The 17937-nt window shown below is 47.5% G+C and overlaps 1 protein-coding gene across 1 annotated transcript in view; it reads left to right on the top strand.

The window, feature by feature from the left end:
• The window catches only part of LOC308669802 (uncharacterized protein), a gene marked incomplete at its 5' end in the record, with an annotated part of 35505 nt that overhangs the window by 3045 nt on the left and 14523 nt on the right, over positions 1-17937 (top strand). Inside the window, 8 exons of the mRNA XM_081330679.1 lie at positions 8538-8777; positions 9634-9761; positions 11944-12052; positions 12842-12958; positions 13181-13242; positions 14838-14972; positions 16455-16640; positions 17121-17223. Coding sequence (XP_081186805.1) covers positions 8538-8777; positions 9634-9761; positions 11944-12052; positions 12842-12958; positions 13181-13242; positions 14838-14972; positions 16455-16640; positions 17121-17223 — 1080 coding nt within the window. The remainder of the gene's footprint in view (positions 1-8537; positions 8778-9633; positions 9762-11943; positions 12053-12841; positions 12959-13180; positions 13243-14837; positions 14973-16454; positions 16641-17120; positions 17224-17937) is intronic.

Genomic DNA, 17937 nt, shown 5'->3' on the forward strand with positions numbered 1-17937 from the left:
GGAGACCTTACCATCTCACAGTTCTCCTTCTCTTCCTCCTCCTCCTCCTCCTCTCTTCAAACCCCACTCCCTTCTAGCCCTGATGGCATTATGTAGTTGGGTAATGAAATGTCTTCGAGAAAACAACCAAGCTCAGAGAGCAACAAAGATCCCACAATCCTCCTCCTCCTCCCATCTCTGAAATGGTTTGATTCTCCTGCTGGACTAGAAGACCACCAAGGTTCCTTCCAGATGTCTTTAATTTAATTTTAATTTTAATTTAATAACATTTATATACCGCCCTTCTCCCTGAGGACTCAGGGCGGTTCACAGTCTTGTCTACTCTACTCATACTCTTACTCTTACTCTTATTCTTACTCTTACTCTTACTCTTATTCTTCTCTGCTCTACTCTACTCTACTCTACTCTACTCTTATTCTTATTCTTATTCTACTCTGCTCTACTCTACTCTACTCTTATTCTTATTCTACTCTACTCTTATTCTTATTCTTATTCTACTCTGCTCTACTCTACTCTACTCTACTCTTATTCTTATTCTACTCTACTCTTATTCTTATTCTTATTCTTATTCTACTCTACTCATTTCTATTCTATTCCATTCTATTCATTCCATATTTTCTATTCTATTCTATTCTATTCTATTCTATTCTATTCTATTCTATTCTATTCTATTCTATTCTATTCTATTCTATTCTATTCTATTCTATTCTATTCTCATTTCATTTCATTTCATTTCATTTCATTTCATTTCATTTCATTTCATTTCTATTCTATTATTCCATATTTTCTATTCTGTTCTGTTCTGTTCTGTTCTACTCTACTCTACTCTACTCTACTCTACTCTACTCTACGCTACTCTTCCTCTCCTCCCTTCCCTTCCCTTCCTCCTTCTCTTTCTCATCTACTCCACAAACCCCACTCCCTTCCAGCACTGATGATGTTCCCTAGTTGGGTCATGAAATGTCTGCAAGAAAACCACCCAGCTCAGAGAGCACCAGGGACCCTTCATTCCAACCCTGAGCTACAAAGATTCTCCTTTTACTGGTACATAGATGTGTTTTGCCACAGTTCGGCTGTGTAACCTGGACGAATGTTCTTACCTGGTCCTTACTCCGAGCTGCGAGTGACCTCACCGCAGGAGAGGACGGGCTTTGGATTTTTCCACCCAGACGTGCAGCTTGGGACCTTTCCAGATAAGGTGACCTTAATCTCGATAACGTTCCTCCTCCAGCAACCCAGCCTAAGCCCCCCACGGATCCCTTCCCCCTCCCTCAAGGTGACCAAGCCCCCAAAGGACCATCACACGTTCTAGGCGTCTACAAGTGAGATCACATTTGTGTGGGCCCTGCTGCATCAGATCCCGTGCGCGTTTTTCTTGCTTGCGCACCTTGCCTGCAAAACAAGTCTCGCCTCTTAAGATGAAATGGCTGGCCGTCTTTCTACAGCCACATCAGTGGCGGCTGGGGATATGGCCAAAGCTGGACATTTGCAAGCTCCAGTGGGCTGTGGTGGCTCCTGCGTGCAAGCTTCGGTATTGTTTTGGGCTGTGTCACACCGATGTCCCCTTAATCATCAGAATTATTGCTGTTGTGGTGCCCACAGGAGGAGGAAGGGAGTAACAGCAGAATATTGGTAGCTCAGGGTTGAACTGAGGGGTCCTTGGTGGTCTTTGAGCTTGGCTGTTTTCTTGCAGACGTTTCATGACCCAACTAGGTAACATCATCAGTGTTGGAAGGGAGTGGGGGTTTGTGGAGAGGAGGAGAAAGAGAACGGAGGAGGAGGAGGAGGAGGAGGAGGAAGACTGTGGGGTCCTTGGTGCTCTCTTAGCTTGGTGGTTTTCTTGCAGACGTTTCATGACCCAACTAGGAAACATCATCCATGCTAGAAAGGAGAAGGAAGGAAGGAAGGAAGGAAGGAAGGAAGGAAGGAAGGAAGGAAGGAAGGAAGGAAGGAAGGAAGGAAGGAAGGAAGGAAGGAAGGAAGGGAGGGAGGGAGGGAGGGAGGGAGGGAGGGAGGGAGGGAGGGAGGGACTGTGGGGTCCTTGGTGGTCTCTGAGCTTGGCTGTTTTCTTGCAGACGTTTCATAACCCAACTAGGTAACATCATCAGTGTTGGAAGGGAGTGGGGGTTTGTGGAGAGGAGGAGAAAGAGAACTAAGGAGGAGGAGGAGGAGGAGGAAGACTGTGGGGTCCTTGGTGATCTCTTAGCTTGGTGGTTTTCTTACAGACGTTTCCTGACCCAACTAGGTAACATCATCAGTGTTAGAAGGGAGTGGGGTTTACTTTCTGTTTACCTACAAGTATACAGGGAAAGCCACTCCCAATAAAACAGAATATTTGTGGCACGAGGTTGAACTGTGGGGTCCTTGGGAATGGTGTTTGTGGAGTGGAGGAAGAGGAGGAGGAGGAGGAGGACTGTGGGGTACTTGGTGCTCTCTGAACTGGGTGGTTTTCCTGCAGACGTTTCATGACCCAACTGGGTGACATCATCATTGTTGGAAGAGAGCGGGGTTTGTGGAGTAGAGGAGTAGAAGGAAGAGAAGGTAAGAAGGTAGGAAGGTAGGAAGGAAGGAAGGAAGGAAGGAAGGAAGGAAGGAAGGAAGGAAGGAAGGAAGGAAGGAAGGAGGAGGAGAAGGAAAAAGAGAAGAGCAGTGAGGTCCTTGGTGCTCTCTGAGCTTGGTTCTTTTCTTGCAGACGTTTCCATGACCCAACTGGCTACCATTATCCATGCTAGACATTTCCCTTTTAGCACGGATGATGTTCCCTAGTTGGGTCATGAAACGTCTGCAAGGAAACCACCCAGCTCAGAGAGCACCAAGGACCCCACAGTCCCTTCCTTCCTTCCTTCCTTCCTTCCTTCCTTCCCTCCTAGCACTGATGATGTCACCTAGTTGGGTCATGAAACGTCTGCAAGGAAACCACCCAGCTCAGAGAGCAGCAAGGACCATGCAATCACTCTTATTAGCAGCCTGTGTAAAAGTAGCTTAATGCACTTAACATTAAGCATTAACCTGAAGTTTTTCTAAGCTGTAAGCCTGAATCGTGGCAGTGACTAGTCCTCACTGTTTTCAGTAGCTCTTTTTTCTTTCCCGCAGTGCCGTAGTAAATTATATTTTTCCTGCCCATTTCTCTTCTTCTTTATTCCCCAGGTTTCCTGAAAATATATATTTGAGGAAACATTTTATTTTGTTCGGGATCTTGGGACCATCAATCACTCGGCTGGCAGGCTTCATACCTCTCACCTCCCGTGCAAGAAGATGTAGCTATTTGGCACTTAGTTGTGGCAGGAAACGCAACGGGGGCGCAAAGACACACCTCAGAAATCAGCGGCTACTCAGCGTGTCCTCTACCATTTGAATAGTATTTTTGCAAGAAGGAAAAAAATGCTGCTCAAAACAAAAGTAGCATGAGGCCTAATCAAGATTTTATCAAGACTTAAATGTTGTCAGGGTAGTCCTTGTTTAGCGACCACAATTGGAGCTGGTTCCCTTGGTCACTAAGTGAAGTGGTCACTAAATGAAACCATGTTTGCGCTTAGGATCTGACTTCAGTTTCTCTTTGCTTCACAGGCAGTCCTTGACTTACGGCCACAATATAGAGCCACAAATTTTTGTTAACTGAGACATTTGTTAAGTGAGCTTTGTCTTGCCTTTGTTGTTAAGTGAATCACTGCAGTTGATAAGCTGATAACCCGGTCTTTAAGTGAATCTGGCTTCCCCCTTGACTTTGGTTGTCAGAAGGTCGCAAAAAGGGGACCACGTGATCCCGGGACCGTCATAAATGTGAGTCAGTTGCCAAGCGTCTCAATTTTGACCCCATGACCCTGGGATACGGCAACCGTCATAAATATGAGTCAGTTGCCAAGCCCAAATTTTGACCACATGACCACGGGGCGGCTGCAACGGCCGTAACTCTGAAAAATGGTCATAAGTTCCTTCTTTCAGTGCTATTGTAACTTTGGACATTAAATAAAGTGTTCTACATTGAGGACTAACCTGTACAGACCCACAAAGCTCGCAAATGCGAGGAATGGTCACAAAGGGAGACTTTTCCACCACTGTTGTAATTGCCGACGGTCGCTAAACAAGGCGGTCGCTAAACGAGTCATCTGTATATACCAGGGGTTTAAACATGGCCCTTTTATGACTTGTGGACTTCAACTCCCAGAATTCCTCAGCCAGGCAAGGTCATAAAAGGGCCAAGTTTGAAGACCCCTGTCTTATATCTAACAAACAAAATGGAGGCTGGCTGAGGAATTCTGGGAGTTGAAGTCCACCAGTCATAAAAGGGCCAAGTTTGAACACCCTTGGTATATACGGACATTATCCCATATAGAGAAATAAAATTATAAGATCAAATCCAAATGGGTCCTTGACTAACAACCAGCCATTTAGTAGCATTTGAAGTTATGACAGTGAAAAAAAAAGTCCTTTTGTGATCATTCCTCGCACTTGCGACCTTTGCCCAGCTACTTCCAGCCAGATTTTGAGCTTCTGACAGCTGCCTCTGTTTGCAACATCACGCAGTCACGTGACTGCGATTTTTTTTTTTGCCGGAAACCCTGTTTTTGGCAAAAAATACCCCACCCATTAAGGAGAATGGTTTCAGTTAACGACTGCCCTTTTTGCTTAATGATGACCACCTTCGCTTAACAGCCACCCTCTTTGTTACCCACCACCGCAATAAATGTCGTTAAAAAAAAATTGGGCGTGGTCGCGTGGTTGAGCCACTTTGACAAAAAAAACCCCATGGTTTACGGCCGTAATTCTGAGCTGTATTTTCGTCATAAGTTGAGGATTGCCTGTATTTTGAAGAGCCGCACCCGTGGCTTATCTCTTAGGTAAACATTTATGCTGATAACAACATGTGACTGAATTCGTTTGGGGTTTGTCTGGGTTTTAGTTTTTCCAAACCGGTTTGCAGCCCGTGTTCAGTTCCCTCCTTGCAAACGGCAAAAGATGATATATTTTTTTGCTGGAAAAAGAACAAAAAAAAAGAGGTTTGGTCGTGCAATCGAATTCCAGCAATTCTCACCCAGATGCTTCACTAACAGGACATAAATAGATGAAATATAAGATATAGAACGGGGGTTTTCAAACTTGGCTCTTTTATGACTTGTGGACTTCAACTCCCAGAATTCCTCAGCCAGGCACGCGTGCCTGGCTGAGGAATTCTGGGAGTTGAAGTCCACAAGTCATAAAAGAGCCAAGTTTGAAGATCCCTGATGTAGAATATATCTCATAATAACAGAGTTGGAAGGGACCTTGGAGGTCATCTAGTCCAACCCCCCGCTTAGGCAGGGAACCCCATACCATTTCAGACAAATGGCTGTCCGGTCTCTTCTGAAAAACCTCCAGCGTTGGCACATCCACCACTTCTGGTGGCAAGTTGTTCCACCGGTTCATTGTTCTCGCTGCCAGGAAATTTCTCCTTAGTTCTAGGCTGCTTCTCAAAACGGAATGGGATATAGAATATTGATTTATTTATGTGTTCGCGGGCAGTCCTGGAGCCCCAAACATTTCTTTTGCTAAAGCGAGACGGTGGCTTACTGCCTTTTGCCCCATGTTACGACCTTCCTTGCAAGTTGTTAAGCGAACTGCTGCGGTTGTTAAGTGAATCGTGTGGCCGTTCAGCGAATCTGGCTTCCCCCGTTGATTTTCTTGGTCAGGAGGTCGCAAAAGGGCACCCTGCGACCGTCATAAGTAGGAGTCAGCTGCCAAGCGTCCGAATTTTGATTGGGGGGGGGTTTCTGTTGGGGATGCCGAAACGGGTGTGAGCGTGAAAAAGGCGATCACAAGTCAGGTGTTTTTTTTTTCAGGGCCCTTCTAACTTTGAACGGTTACTAAACGAACCGCTGTATGTTGAGGATCACCCGTACTGTTCCAAACCAGGTGCCTGGGCGTAGGGCTCATTGGGAAAGACCCATTTTTTTTCCATCCTTACTTCTGCTCTCGGTCCAACTTCTGTGTTTCCCCCCACCTCTCTCTCTGTCTCGGCAGGTGGACAGACTTTGAAAGCTAATTCTGGATTTCCTGTGGTTTTTAATTTTGAAGGGTGCCGGGTGGGTGAACGCGAGTCTGTCTTTGCAAACTTGCCGGCTTCTGGTTCGTTTCTCTCACATTTTAAGAAAGAGCATCGGATGCCCGTGTCGATGGAGATTCTCCAGCCTCCGGCTGACGGTTGTCCCAAAGGAAGCTTTTTTTTTTCCCAGGAGGTCGACTAACTGGGCTTTTCTTGTTCTAGAAATAACAATAACAGAGTCAGAAGGGACCCTGGAGGTCATCTAGTCCAACCCCCTGCTCAGGCAGGAAACCTTCCATCTCCTGTTGTTGTTGTTTTTAAAAGACAAAGCTATCTTCTTGTATTATAAATAATTAGAATGGGACGCGGTGGCTCAGTGGGTTGGGACGCTGAGCTTGTCGATCAGAAGGTCGGCAGTTTGGCGGGTCGAATCCCGAGTGCCGCGTAACAGAGTGAGCGCCTGTTACTCGTCCCAGCTTCTGCCAACCTAGCAGTTTGGAAGCACGTCAAAATGCAAGTAGAAAAATAGGGACCACTCCGGTGGGAAGGGAACAGCGTTCCGTGTGCCTTTGGCGTCTAGTCATGCCGGCCACATGACCACGGAGACGACCTCGGACAAGCGCTGGCTCTTCGGCTTTGAAACGGAGATGAGCACCGGCCCCTAGAGTCGGAAACGACTAGCACGCGTGTGTGGGGGAACCTTTGCCTTTACCTTTTATCTTCTTGTATTATAAATAATTAGAATAGAAGAGAGCCAGAAGGGACCCTGGAGGTCATCTAGTCCAACCCCCTGCTCAGGCAGGAAACCCTATACCATTTCAGAGAAATGGCTGTCTGGTTTCTTCTTAAAAAAAAACTCCAGTGTTGGAGCATTCACAACTGATTAATTGTTCTGACTGTCTGGAAGTTTCTCCTTAATTCCAGGTTGCTTCTCCCCTTGATTAGTTTCCATCCGTTGCTTCTTGTCCTCCCTTCGGGCGCTTTGGGAAATAAGTTTGACACCGCCCCCCCTCTTCTTTGTGGCAACCCCTCAAATGCTGGAAGATTGCTATCATGTCCCTGCTGTCACCTCCTTTGAAGACCTTTCGCTTCTCCTCCAAGCAGCTTCCTCGGCTCTGCCTGAAGGGTGGGGGAAAAGGGGAGGATTTATACTCCTTGCAGAAAGCTGCTCATTTGCCTTCTTTGAGAGGGTCGTGGAGGCCACTTGGAGGTTGACCCAAGTGGTGCAAACGGACGTGGAGAGCCTTTGTGAAATTGCTGAAAGGACGCCCATTTGTCCACAACTATTTGGAGGAGCTGCTGTGGAGCAATTGATTTACCTCGGTGTGCATCACATGAGCCTCAGAGAAGCCGTGTGCATTCTCCTCGGCGTCATATGATGGCTTTGCTTGTGTTATTTTCCTGGATTGTGACCTCCCATACGGGGTCTTATGGTCTGGCTGAGGAAGACTTGGGTGCCCTTCCTTGAAAAGACTCCATTCATCTAGGTCAGAGTTTCCCAACCTTGGCTATTTGGAAGGTGGGTGGATGTCAACTCCCAGAATCTGCAGGGGTGACGGGGATTCTGGGAACTGAAGTCCTCCCATCGTCATGGGGCCAAGGTTGGGAAACTCTGATCTAGAACCGTAACTCTTTTAACACAAACCTCACCGTGCTCTTCGTCTAACAAAGTCCATCGGCCCCTTTGTGGTTTGTAAGAAGGAACGGATGGTTGAAGGGCTGACCAGTTATGGTCCACCCCTCGTGAACCATTGGTAGATTTTTCTGACCAAGATGATCCATCTTCAACCTGGCCCTTCAGGAGGACGTTCTTGGCGGACCCATCTTGAGGCTGTTTATTCCTGGTGATTCATACTTAGAATGACAAGTGTTGGAAGGGACCGTGGAGGTCATCTAGTCCAACCCGCCGCTCAGGGAGGAAACCCTCTCCCATTTCAGACAAAGGGCTGCCCAACTAGGGAACGTCATCAGTGCTAGAAGGGTTAGGGGATTTGAGAGGAGGAGGAGGAAGAGGAAGAGGAAGAAGAAGAAGACTGCAGGACCCTTGGTGATCTCTCAGCTTGGTGGTTTTCCTGCAGACATTTCATGACCCAACTAGGCAACGTCATCAGTGTTGGAAGAGAGCGGGGTTTGTGGAGTAGAGGAGTAGAAGAAAGAGAAGGTAAGAAGGAAGGAAGGAAGGAAGGAAGGAAGGAAGGAAGGAAGGAAGGAGAGGAAGGAAGGAGGAGGAGAAGGAAAAAGAGAAGAGCAGTGGGGGTCCTTGGTGCTCTCTGAGCTTGGTGCTTTTCTTGCAGACGTTTCATGACCTATCTAGGTAATATTATCAATGCTGGATGGGAAGGGGGTTTGTTGAGTGGAAGAGGAGGAGGAGGAGGAGGAGGAGGAGGAGGAGGAGGAAAGGGGTTGGGAGAAGGAATGAAGGCTAGCAAGAACACAGGAGCCATATTGTCTACATCGCAGGACTGTGTGAAATTCTGGAGCTTGGTGCTGCTGCTGCTGCTGCTCTCTTCACTTGCAGGCAGATATTGTGGGGACCCTGACCGAGTCATTGACCCCCCCCTTTGGGGACTGACGGCCCCTCCCTCTTGCTTTTCAGACTTCCCCAGAGAACTGGAGCACCGGAGTGAACCTCATCGGAGAGGCTCCCTCTGCGACCGACACTGTGCGGCCATTAACAACTTCCATGGGGACCTGGCGGACATGCCTTCCGAGTCCCACCAGCTCAGCCACGGGATCTTGCCCCCCCGGATCCCGCCAGGTAAAGGGGTCCCGGCTGCGATGGGCGCCCCCTTTGGAGGCGTCATAAAAGGAGAAGAGGGAAGTCACCCTGAATGACGACGACCGCAGAGCAGCCCAGAATTTGGGTTGCTAAGTGAGACAGAGGCGAAGGGAGTTTGGCTTCACTTTACGAGCTTTCTCGCCACCGTTGTTAAGCGAATCGCTGCCGGGGTTAAGTCAGGAACACGGTTGTTAAGCAAATCTGGCTTCCCCCGTTGACTTTGCTCGTCATTAAGGTCGCTAAAAGGGGATCCCGGGACCCTGAAACAGTGCAAAATAGGAGCCAGTGGCCAACCCTCCAGATTTTGACCACACGACGGTCGTAAGTGTGAAAGGAACTTTTTTCCAGTGCCGTCGTAACTTCGGACGGTCACTAAGCAAACAGCTGCAAGACAAGAGCGAGCTGGATCTCACAAGCCTGGGAACCATGGGGAGCTGGCTCACTTGACCGTGAGCCAGCCGCGTGTGGCAGCAGCCAAAAAAAGCTAACACAATCCTGGGTTGCATAAACAGAGGCATAGAATCAAGATCACATGAAGTATTAGTAACGCTTTGTAAAGCCCTAGTAAGGCCACACCTGGAATACTGCAGCCAGTTTGGGTCACCATGTCACAAAAAAGATGCTGAGAATTTGGAAAAAGAACAGCAGAGATGATTAAGGGGACTGGAGACTAAAACATACGAAGAACGTCTGCGGGACTTGGGTTTGGCCAGTCTAGAGAAAAGAAGAAATTTGGGGTGACTTGATAGCAGTACTCCAGCATTTGGGGGAGCTGCCACAAAAATGCGGGCCAAGGTCTCCACCGGCTTCTAGCCTCCCTCTCTTCTCTCCTTAGTGGTCTCCAGCCCAGGCTGCTGCCTGCATCACTCCGAGGAAGTTCAGACGTGCGAAGGGTGCCTGCAGAAGATGACCCTCACGGCCGAGAACGAGGTGGAAGCCCACCGTCTCTCCAACAACTACAAGGTCAGCGTGCCAAGGTCTCCCTGGGTTGGGGAAGCAGGAGGAGCAGGCCCAAAGGTGCCTCTTCTTTGAAGAGGTTTCGCTTCTCATCCCAGAAGCTTCCTCGGCTCTGACTGGATGGTGGGGAACGGGAGGAGTTAGACTCCTTGCAGACAGCTGGACATTTGCATTCTTCTAGAGCACGGGTGTCAGACTGGCCACGTCACGTGACGTGTCGCGACATGCCGTGACTTTTTTGGCCTTGCCAGAGCTGGGGAAGGCGCGGCCTTCATATGATGCAACCGGCCCGCTGGCCAGCAGTTTGACACCTCTGTTTTACAGGGTCCAAGAAGCTTCTTCGGCTCTATCGATGAAAGTTTGGTTAAACAAATAAGAGATCAAAGTCCAGCGCATATAAGGAGGATATATAATGCACTGATAGAAATAGATTCAGAAACGGAACTTGTTAAAGATTGCATGATAAAATGGGCCCAGAATTTCCAGGAGCCCATAGCGATGGATATTTGGGGAAAGATATGGGTCAGAAATGTGAAATTTACACAGGCAGAAAATTTAAGAGAGAATTTTTACAAGATGTTTTATAGATGGCATTTAGATCCAAAAAAGTTAGCATGTATGTATCCGAATTATCAGCCTAAATGTTGGAGGTGTGGTTGTGATGATGCAACTTATTATCATATATGGTGGACTTGTAAAAAAGTTAAAGCTTTTTGAATTAAAATTTGGTGGAATATGCAGAAGATATTTAAGAAAAAGATAAGGTTTTCTCCACAGCTATTTCTGTTGGGTATTATTACAGATTGTACTGTTATAGATATTAAATTGATGTTAAATTTAATTACGGCAGCAAGACTCTTGGTAGCGCAATATTGGAAGAAGGAGGAACTGCCTACTATAGAAGTAGTAGACTTTAAAAGTTTCAAACCTGGCGGAAATGGCAAAGATTTCAGCATATTTGAAAGATCACTCACAACAGAGATATATTTTGGAATGGAGAAGATGGATCGATTATATTCAGAATAAATATGGGACTAGAAAGTTTCATTTAGTATATGAATAAGTATTAGTATTATATGATGTATTATTAATTAGTTATTATTATTTAGTTATTTAGTTATGTTAAGAGGAGTTAAAGTGCGATAGAATCTAAAGTGTCTTTTTTTAGTTGGTAAGCATATTTTAGCTTAAGTTGGTCAAAGTTTATACCCTGTATTCAGCTCTGGGAAGTCAGGGGGGGGAGGGGAAGGGTGGGAAAGGGGGGAGGGGGAGGGAGGGAGTTTATGTTTTTAAAAATGTATTTTAAAACTTTTCAATAAAAAAAAGAAGCTTCTTAGGCTCTGACTGGATGGTGGGGAAGGGAAGGATTTATACTCCTTGCAGACTGCCGGTCATTTGCATTCTTTGAGAGAGTCGTTGAGGCCACTTGGAAGTTTGTCTGTGTCCCCAGGCTCACCTGAGTGGTGCAAATGGGTGTCCCAGCCCTTTCAGCAGTTCCAAGAAGGCTCCACACCCATTTGCACCATTCCAGGACACAGGCTTACACAGGTAAACCTCCAAGTGGCCTCAACGACTGTCTCAAAGGATGCAAACGACCAGCTGTCTGCAAGGAGTATAAATCCTCCCATTCCCCGCCATCCAGTCAGAACCTGAAGAAGCTTCTCGGATGAGAAGCGAAACGTCTTTGAAGGTAAACAAGAGAGTCCAGTTGCCTCTTGAAAAAACACCTTTGGGGCAATCATTGACCCAGAGGACTATGAGTATCTTCATAGGGGAAGAACAGAGTCTGGGGAGGTGGCAGCGGGCAAGGGGGGACACGGTTGCCATCTTAGCAATAGTCCTGGGGAAAGGAAGATTTTTTTTCATGGGTAGTTCTTGATTTACCAACTTCATTGAGTGACCGTTCGAAGTTACAACGGCACCCAAAAAAAGGGACTTCAGGCCAGTTTTCAGACTTACGACCGCTGCAAAATCCCCCTGGTCACGTGATCAAAATTCAGACCCTGGGGGGGGGAAAAACTGGAAAAATTGGGGGGGGGAACAGGTTTTTTTCCCCTGTTTTTTCCCCCCTCAAGCAGCGAAAGAAAATGGAGGAGCATGCATGACCCAAAGTATAAACAGAAGTCTCTTTGGGCATTGGTTAGTAAAGTCGTCGTAATTTACAAGTCTGTGTTTCTTCTTCACGCAGTTTGGCTTTAAGAAATGGAAGAGTCACGTCACGGCTCGGCCCTGGGAGGACCGTTCGGAAATCGTCAAAGAGCTGTACTCGGACCTGACTATCGTCAAAAGCCCAACAGGTAAAGCTCAGGCCATCTTCTGCTCCTATTTTAGGATTAGATCCTCTAACAGCCTTGAGTGAAAAGCTAGGGTTCCTCTTAATGCAGTATTTCTCCTAACAACCAATCAGATGCCTCTAAATCAGAATTTTTCAATCTTGGTCACTTTAAGACCTCTCGACTTCAATTCCCAGAATTCCCCAGCCAGAACTGGCTGGGGAATTCTGGGAGTTGAAGTCCAGGCGAGAAACAAAGCTCTTGAATTCCCAGAAGGGAATCACGTTCTTCTGCTGTTTTCCCCCTCAAATGCAGCACTCGACTTCCAACCGTTTGTTTAGTGGCCATTTGAGGCTGCAACAGCCCTGAAAAAAGCGACACATATCCTGTCCTCACACTTACGACCATTGCCGCATCCCCAGAGTCCCGTGGTCCAAATCCAGGCAACTGGTCTGTGTTTACAGTAGGAGGAGACTCGGGATCTCGCCCGTGATTCCCTGAACAAGCGCGGGAAACAAGCGTCCTAAAAGTGGGTGCTCCTCATTTAACAACCGCCTTGCTTAGCAACAGGCAAGCTGATCCCCCCTTTGGAGTCGTACGTGGAGGACTGCCTGTAGTGAAGACGAGGTGGAAGCTGCTTTGCTCCAGGTTGTGGCCTTAACACCCGCTAGTAGGATGCTTCCACTGCTTGGGTTCTATGAAGCCGCGCGGGGCAAATATGAGGAGTAAAGTCGACATGCACGAGATCTTGAAGGATAGGTGGCCTCCAGAGTTGACTTGTGGTCATGTCCTCTGTGGTCGTGTCCTCTCCAGGTTCCATGCTGACCTGTGGCAACATCTTCTACCTTCTCTTCTTTGGATGGTGGCTCTCCCTACTCTACATCGCCGTCTCCCTTCTGATGTTCCTCAGCGTGCTGGGAGCTCCATACGGTGAGGATGTTGATGGAGAATGGGTGGGTGGGGAGATCTGGTCTCCGTGGGGCAGGAGGAACGTGGGGGGCAGGTAGTGGTAGTAGTAGTAGTAGTAGACTTTATTGTCATTTCAACAATATACAGTACAGTACACAGTGAAACAAAAGAACGCGTGCGTCCACGTGTGTGCAGGTGATTGTCCATCAGAAAGGTCTTACGAATGACTCTTCCTGATTTTAGGAAAACTCTGCTGGAAGCTTGCTGGATACTTTCTCTGGCCATTTGGGAAAGTCATTCAAAAGGTAAGGAGGAAAGTGGGAGGTCCGAGTCAAAAGGACACAGCATTCTGGGTTGGTTGAAGCTTCTTTCTTCACCCTAGACTAGGCTGGCTTTCTCGAGATCCTAGGATTCCCCAGTCAGTAGGACCTTCATCTCAGATAAATGTCGATGGAGATTCTCAAGTCATCCAGGTCATGGGTATCCCAAAGATGCTTTTTCAAGAGGCAACCAGACTTTCTTGGGCTGTTGTGTTTTTTTTGAAGACATTTCACTTCTCATCCAAGAGGTTTCTTCAGCTCTGACTGGATGGTGGGGAAACGGGAGGATTTATACTCCTGGCAGACAGCTGGTCATTTGCATCCTTTTAGAGGGTCGTTGAGGCCACTTGGAGGTCTATCTGTGTCCTCAGGGTCACCTGAGTGGTGCAAATGGGTATGGTGCCTCTGTTCTGTACCAGCCTGCTACCAGCCCTGCAGAAAAAGCAGGGACAACCCCTTTACAAACGGCAAGAGGCTGGAATAAAGCCTGCCAAATTTATTAACATAAAACAGAGCAAAACAAGACACCAACCATGAAACAGGAGCTATGAAACAGGAACTATTCAAGCGGTTGCCTTCAGCAAACCAGCCCTCCCACGCATTCCCCTTTTATACAGTTCAGGGCGTGGCTTCTCTCTGCCTCCTTCCGAGGTGCCCCATTGCCTTCCTCTGTTTACTCCTGATTGACTGCCTCCTGCGTCGGGCGTCCTTGAACAGGGCCAGCTGTGGGTCATCTTCATCCACGCTGTCAGGCTCACACAGCTGGGTCTCCGTTGTGACCAAGTGGGAGGGGCCTGGCGGAGGGCTCTCATCAGCAAGCTCTTCAACACCCCCCTCCTCCTCTGAGTCGTCCGACCCAACTGCCGAACCCACAGGCTGACCCTGAATTTTATTTATTTATTTAAATTCCATTTATATCCCGCCCTTCTCCGAAGACTCAGGGCGGCTTACAAGCTTAGCAGTAGCCTTCATTCTATGTATATGCCTGCTTGTTAGGGCTTTCACACAAACCCCAAGCGGCATTATTACAAAGTCAGCTTAATTGCCCCCAACAATCTGGGTCCTCATTTTACCTACCTCGGAAGGATGGAAGGCTGAGTCAATCACAACAGCCTCCTTGGCTACAGGATATTTTCTGCCCTGGGCCCCTTCACTACGTAGATGACCTTGAGGACACAGAGAAACCTCCAAGTGGCCTCAACGACACTCAGAAACAATGCAAATGACCAGCTGTCTGCAAGGAGTATAAACCCTTCCATTCCCCACCATCCAGTTAGAGGTGATGAACCTTCTTGGATGAGAAGCGAAACGTCTTCGAAGGTAAAACAAGAAAGTCCAGTTGCCTCCTGAAAAAAAGCACCTCTGGGACTTCCTTTCAGCTGACTGGGGGGAATTCTGGGAAAGCTGGAATGAAGTCTTATCCCGAGTTGCATTTCTGTTCTGGATGAAACACGTCTGAAGACAACAGGGAAGAGGTCCGGAAAACTACACGTTCTTCACCGGATCATCCCCTTACTCCAGATCAGGTAGCCCGAATTTTAGAGGGAGGAATCCGATTGGTTCTTCTCTCTGTCTTTCAGATGAAAATCTACAGTCCAGATTGCCAGATGAACTTCAGCAAGAACGACGTCATCGCCGAGATCAGGGTGGCGAAGGACACCACCCCCTTGCTCGGCCGGCAGGATTCCTGCAAGATGGGTGGTTGCCGCTACTGGGTAAGGGTCTTCGTTCAGCTAGGGAAGAAGCGAGGTGTTTTTTTTCTGGAACCTTCCATGAAGTGCTGGTGGTGGTTCCATATTCATTCCAAGAAGCTCTGTAGCTTCTTTCTTGATTGGTGAGATAAGCTGCCCCCTTCAGGCTTATAATGGTATAACGCAGGGGTCTCCAATCCGGGCCACTTTAAGACCTGTGGACTTCAACTCCCAGAATTCCCCAGCCAGCATGGCTGGCTGGGGAATTCTGGGAGTTGAAGTCCACAAGTCTTAAACTTGCCACACTTGGAGTTTTAAACTTACCAAGTTTGAACATCCCTGGGGTAATGTACAGGTAGTCCTCAACTTACAACACTCCGTTTAGTGACCGTTGGAAGTTACAACGGCACTGAAAAAAGTGACTTAGGACTTGGTTGCTCACACGACCGTTGCGGCATTCCCAGGGTCAGGTGATCAAAATTCAGACGCTGGGCCACGCGATCCCCTCTGGCGGCCTTCTGACAAGCAAAGTCAAGGGAGAAGCCAGATTCGTTTAACAACCGTGTGGCTCACTTTAACAACTGCAGGGACGAGAAAGGTGAACGAAAGGGGGAAAAACTCTCTTAACAAGGTCTTGTTTAGCAACACAAATTTTGGGGTCCACTGTAGTCGTAAGTCAAGGACTGCTTAATAATGCCTCTTTGTAAACCGTCCATGGTTTTGAACTAAATAAAATGGAATGGAACAGAACAGAACAGAACAACAGAACAGAACAGAACCAGAAGGAATGGAATGGAATAGAATGGAACAGAATAGAATAGAATAGAATGGAGAAATAGAATGGAGAAATATAATTGGAATGGAATGGAATGGAATGGAATGGAATGGAATAGAATAGAATAGAATAGAATAGAATAGAATAGAATAGAATAGAATAGAATAGAATAGAATAGAATAGAATAGAATAGAATAGAATAGAATAGAATAGAATAGAATAGAATAGAATAGAAAATATGAAATGGAATGGAATATATGGAATGGAATGGAATGGAATATATGGAATAGAATAGAATAGAATAGAATAGAATAGAATAGAATAGAATAGAATAGAATAGAATAGAAAATATGGAATGGAATATATGGAATGGAATGGAATGGAATATATGGAATAGAATAGAATAGAATAGAATAGAATAGAACAGAATAGAATAGAATAGAATAGAATAGAATAGAATAGAATATATATGGAATGGAATAGAATAGAAAATATGGAATGGAATGGAATGGAATGGAATAGAATAGAATATTCTTTATTGGCCACGTGTGTTTGGACACACAAGGAATTTGTGCAGAAGCTTTCAGTGTGCATACAAGCAACCAGGGATAAATCATGATCATCATCCACATAAAAAATACATTCCTCTCCCCCTGAGACGTGTGTTTCTCCCCGCTGGGGACCCCCCTCCCTTCTCAGCCCTAACTCTCCCTCTTTCCCACCCTGCCCAGAGGTGCATCAGCACCTATCTCTGGCTGCTGACCGGTTTCCCTCTCCTCGCCTTGGCCCACGCCCTGGTCTGCCTCATCTGCTGGCTTCTGGTCTTCTTCATCCCCACGGCCAAGATGAGCCTGCGAACCGTCACCACGATTTTACTCCTGCCTCCCCAGTGTGTCCATATCCATCGCCTGCGGAAGGTGAGGAGGCCAGAAGGAGATTGGGGTTTTTACAGGTGGCCATGGACAGGTAGCCCTCGATTTACGACAGTCTGTTTAGCGACCGCTCGAAATCACAACGGTGCCGCAAAAAGCGGCTTGGGACCGTTATTTTCACACTTAGCGACCGTTGCAGCATTCCCCCTGGTCACGTGATCCAAATTCAGGCGCTCGGCTGCAGCACCCCGATCTCCCATGATCCCCTTTTGCGTCCTTCCCACAAGCAAAGCCGATGGGGAAGCCGGATTCATTTAACAACCGCATTATTCACTTAAGAACCGCAGGGATTCACGTAAGAACAGTTGGACAGAAAGGTCATAAAACGGGGCGAAACTCATTTGCTAACAACGATCTCGCTTAGCTGCAGAAATGTTCGGCCGTAAATCGAGGACTACCTGGCCACAGAACCGAAAATCAGCACAATCTGGTTTATTCTTCCCTTGTGTTCCTTCTCTGCTCCAGACGGAAGTCCCCTTAGATGCCGAAGTGGTCCTTTGTTGTTACCGGGCGGTCTGTGCGTATTATTACAAATACGCTGTGGATGGGATCAACGTCTTCGCCGTCAGTATCCTTTGGGGGGGCCTGGGGGGGTGTCAGTTGTGGGCAGCTTCTGTGCCTCAACCTCTGAGGGACCTTCTGAGCAGGACCTTAGCCTTGTCTCTCTTTGACCCAAGTCCAGAAGAAGACATTCTTGTCGTATTAAAAAGAGATGCCATCAAATCAGGTTTGACGCCTGAGGACTAGATGCTCAAAATGTTTGCTGTTGGGACCTCTTTGGAGCTCAACCAAGGTCATCTGAGGCAGAGATCCCCCATCTTTTGGGCACCGGGGACCGGTTCCGTGGAGAGAGGTTTTTCCGCGGACCGAAGAGGGTGTGGTTTTGTGTGCTGCCTGCATCCCACAGATGGGGCTTTGCTTGTTTGTGCGGACCGGTTGCTGGCGTGCCGCGGACCGGTACCGATTCACGGACCGGGGGTTGGGGACCCCTGATCTGAGGAACTGGCCTAGCCTCCCCCAATTCGCCGTGTTTTGTCCCCTTCTTTTCCTCCTTTCGTTTGCCCCGAATGGCGCTGGAGGGTTACCTGATGTTGGTCCTTCAAAGAAGTTCTCAACTCTTGGTGACTTCATAGAAACCCCCGGGAAGATTCCTTATCCCACAGGCAGGACAGAAGTGCGATTAGAAGAGAATTTTTGTAGCTCAGGGTTGAACTGTGGGGACCTTGCGGCTCTCTCGGCTTGGTAAGTTTCTTGCAGGCGTTTCATGACCCTACTAGGTAAC

This window comes from Vipera berus (assembly GCF_964194415.1).
Source record: "Vipera berus genome assembly, chromosome: 6".
In the NCBI taxonomy this organism is placed as follows: Eukaryota; Metazoa; Chordata; class Lepidosauria; order Squamata; family Viperidae; genus Vipera; species Vipera berus.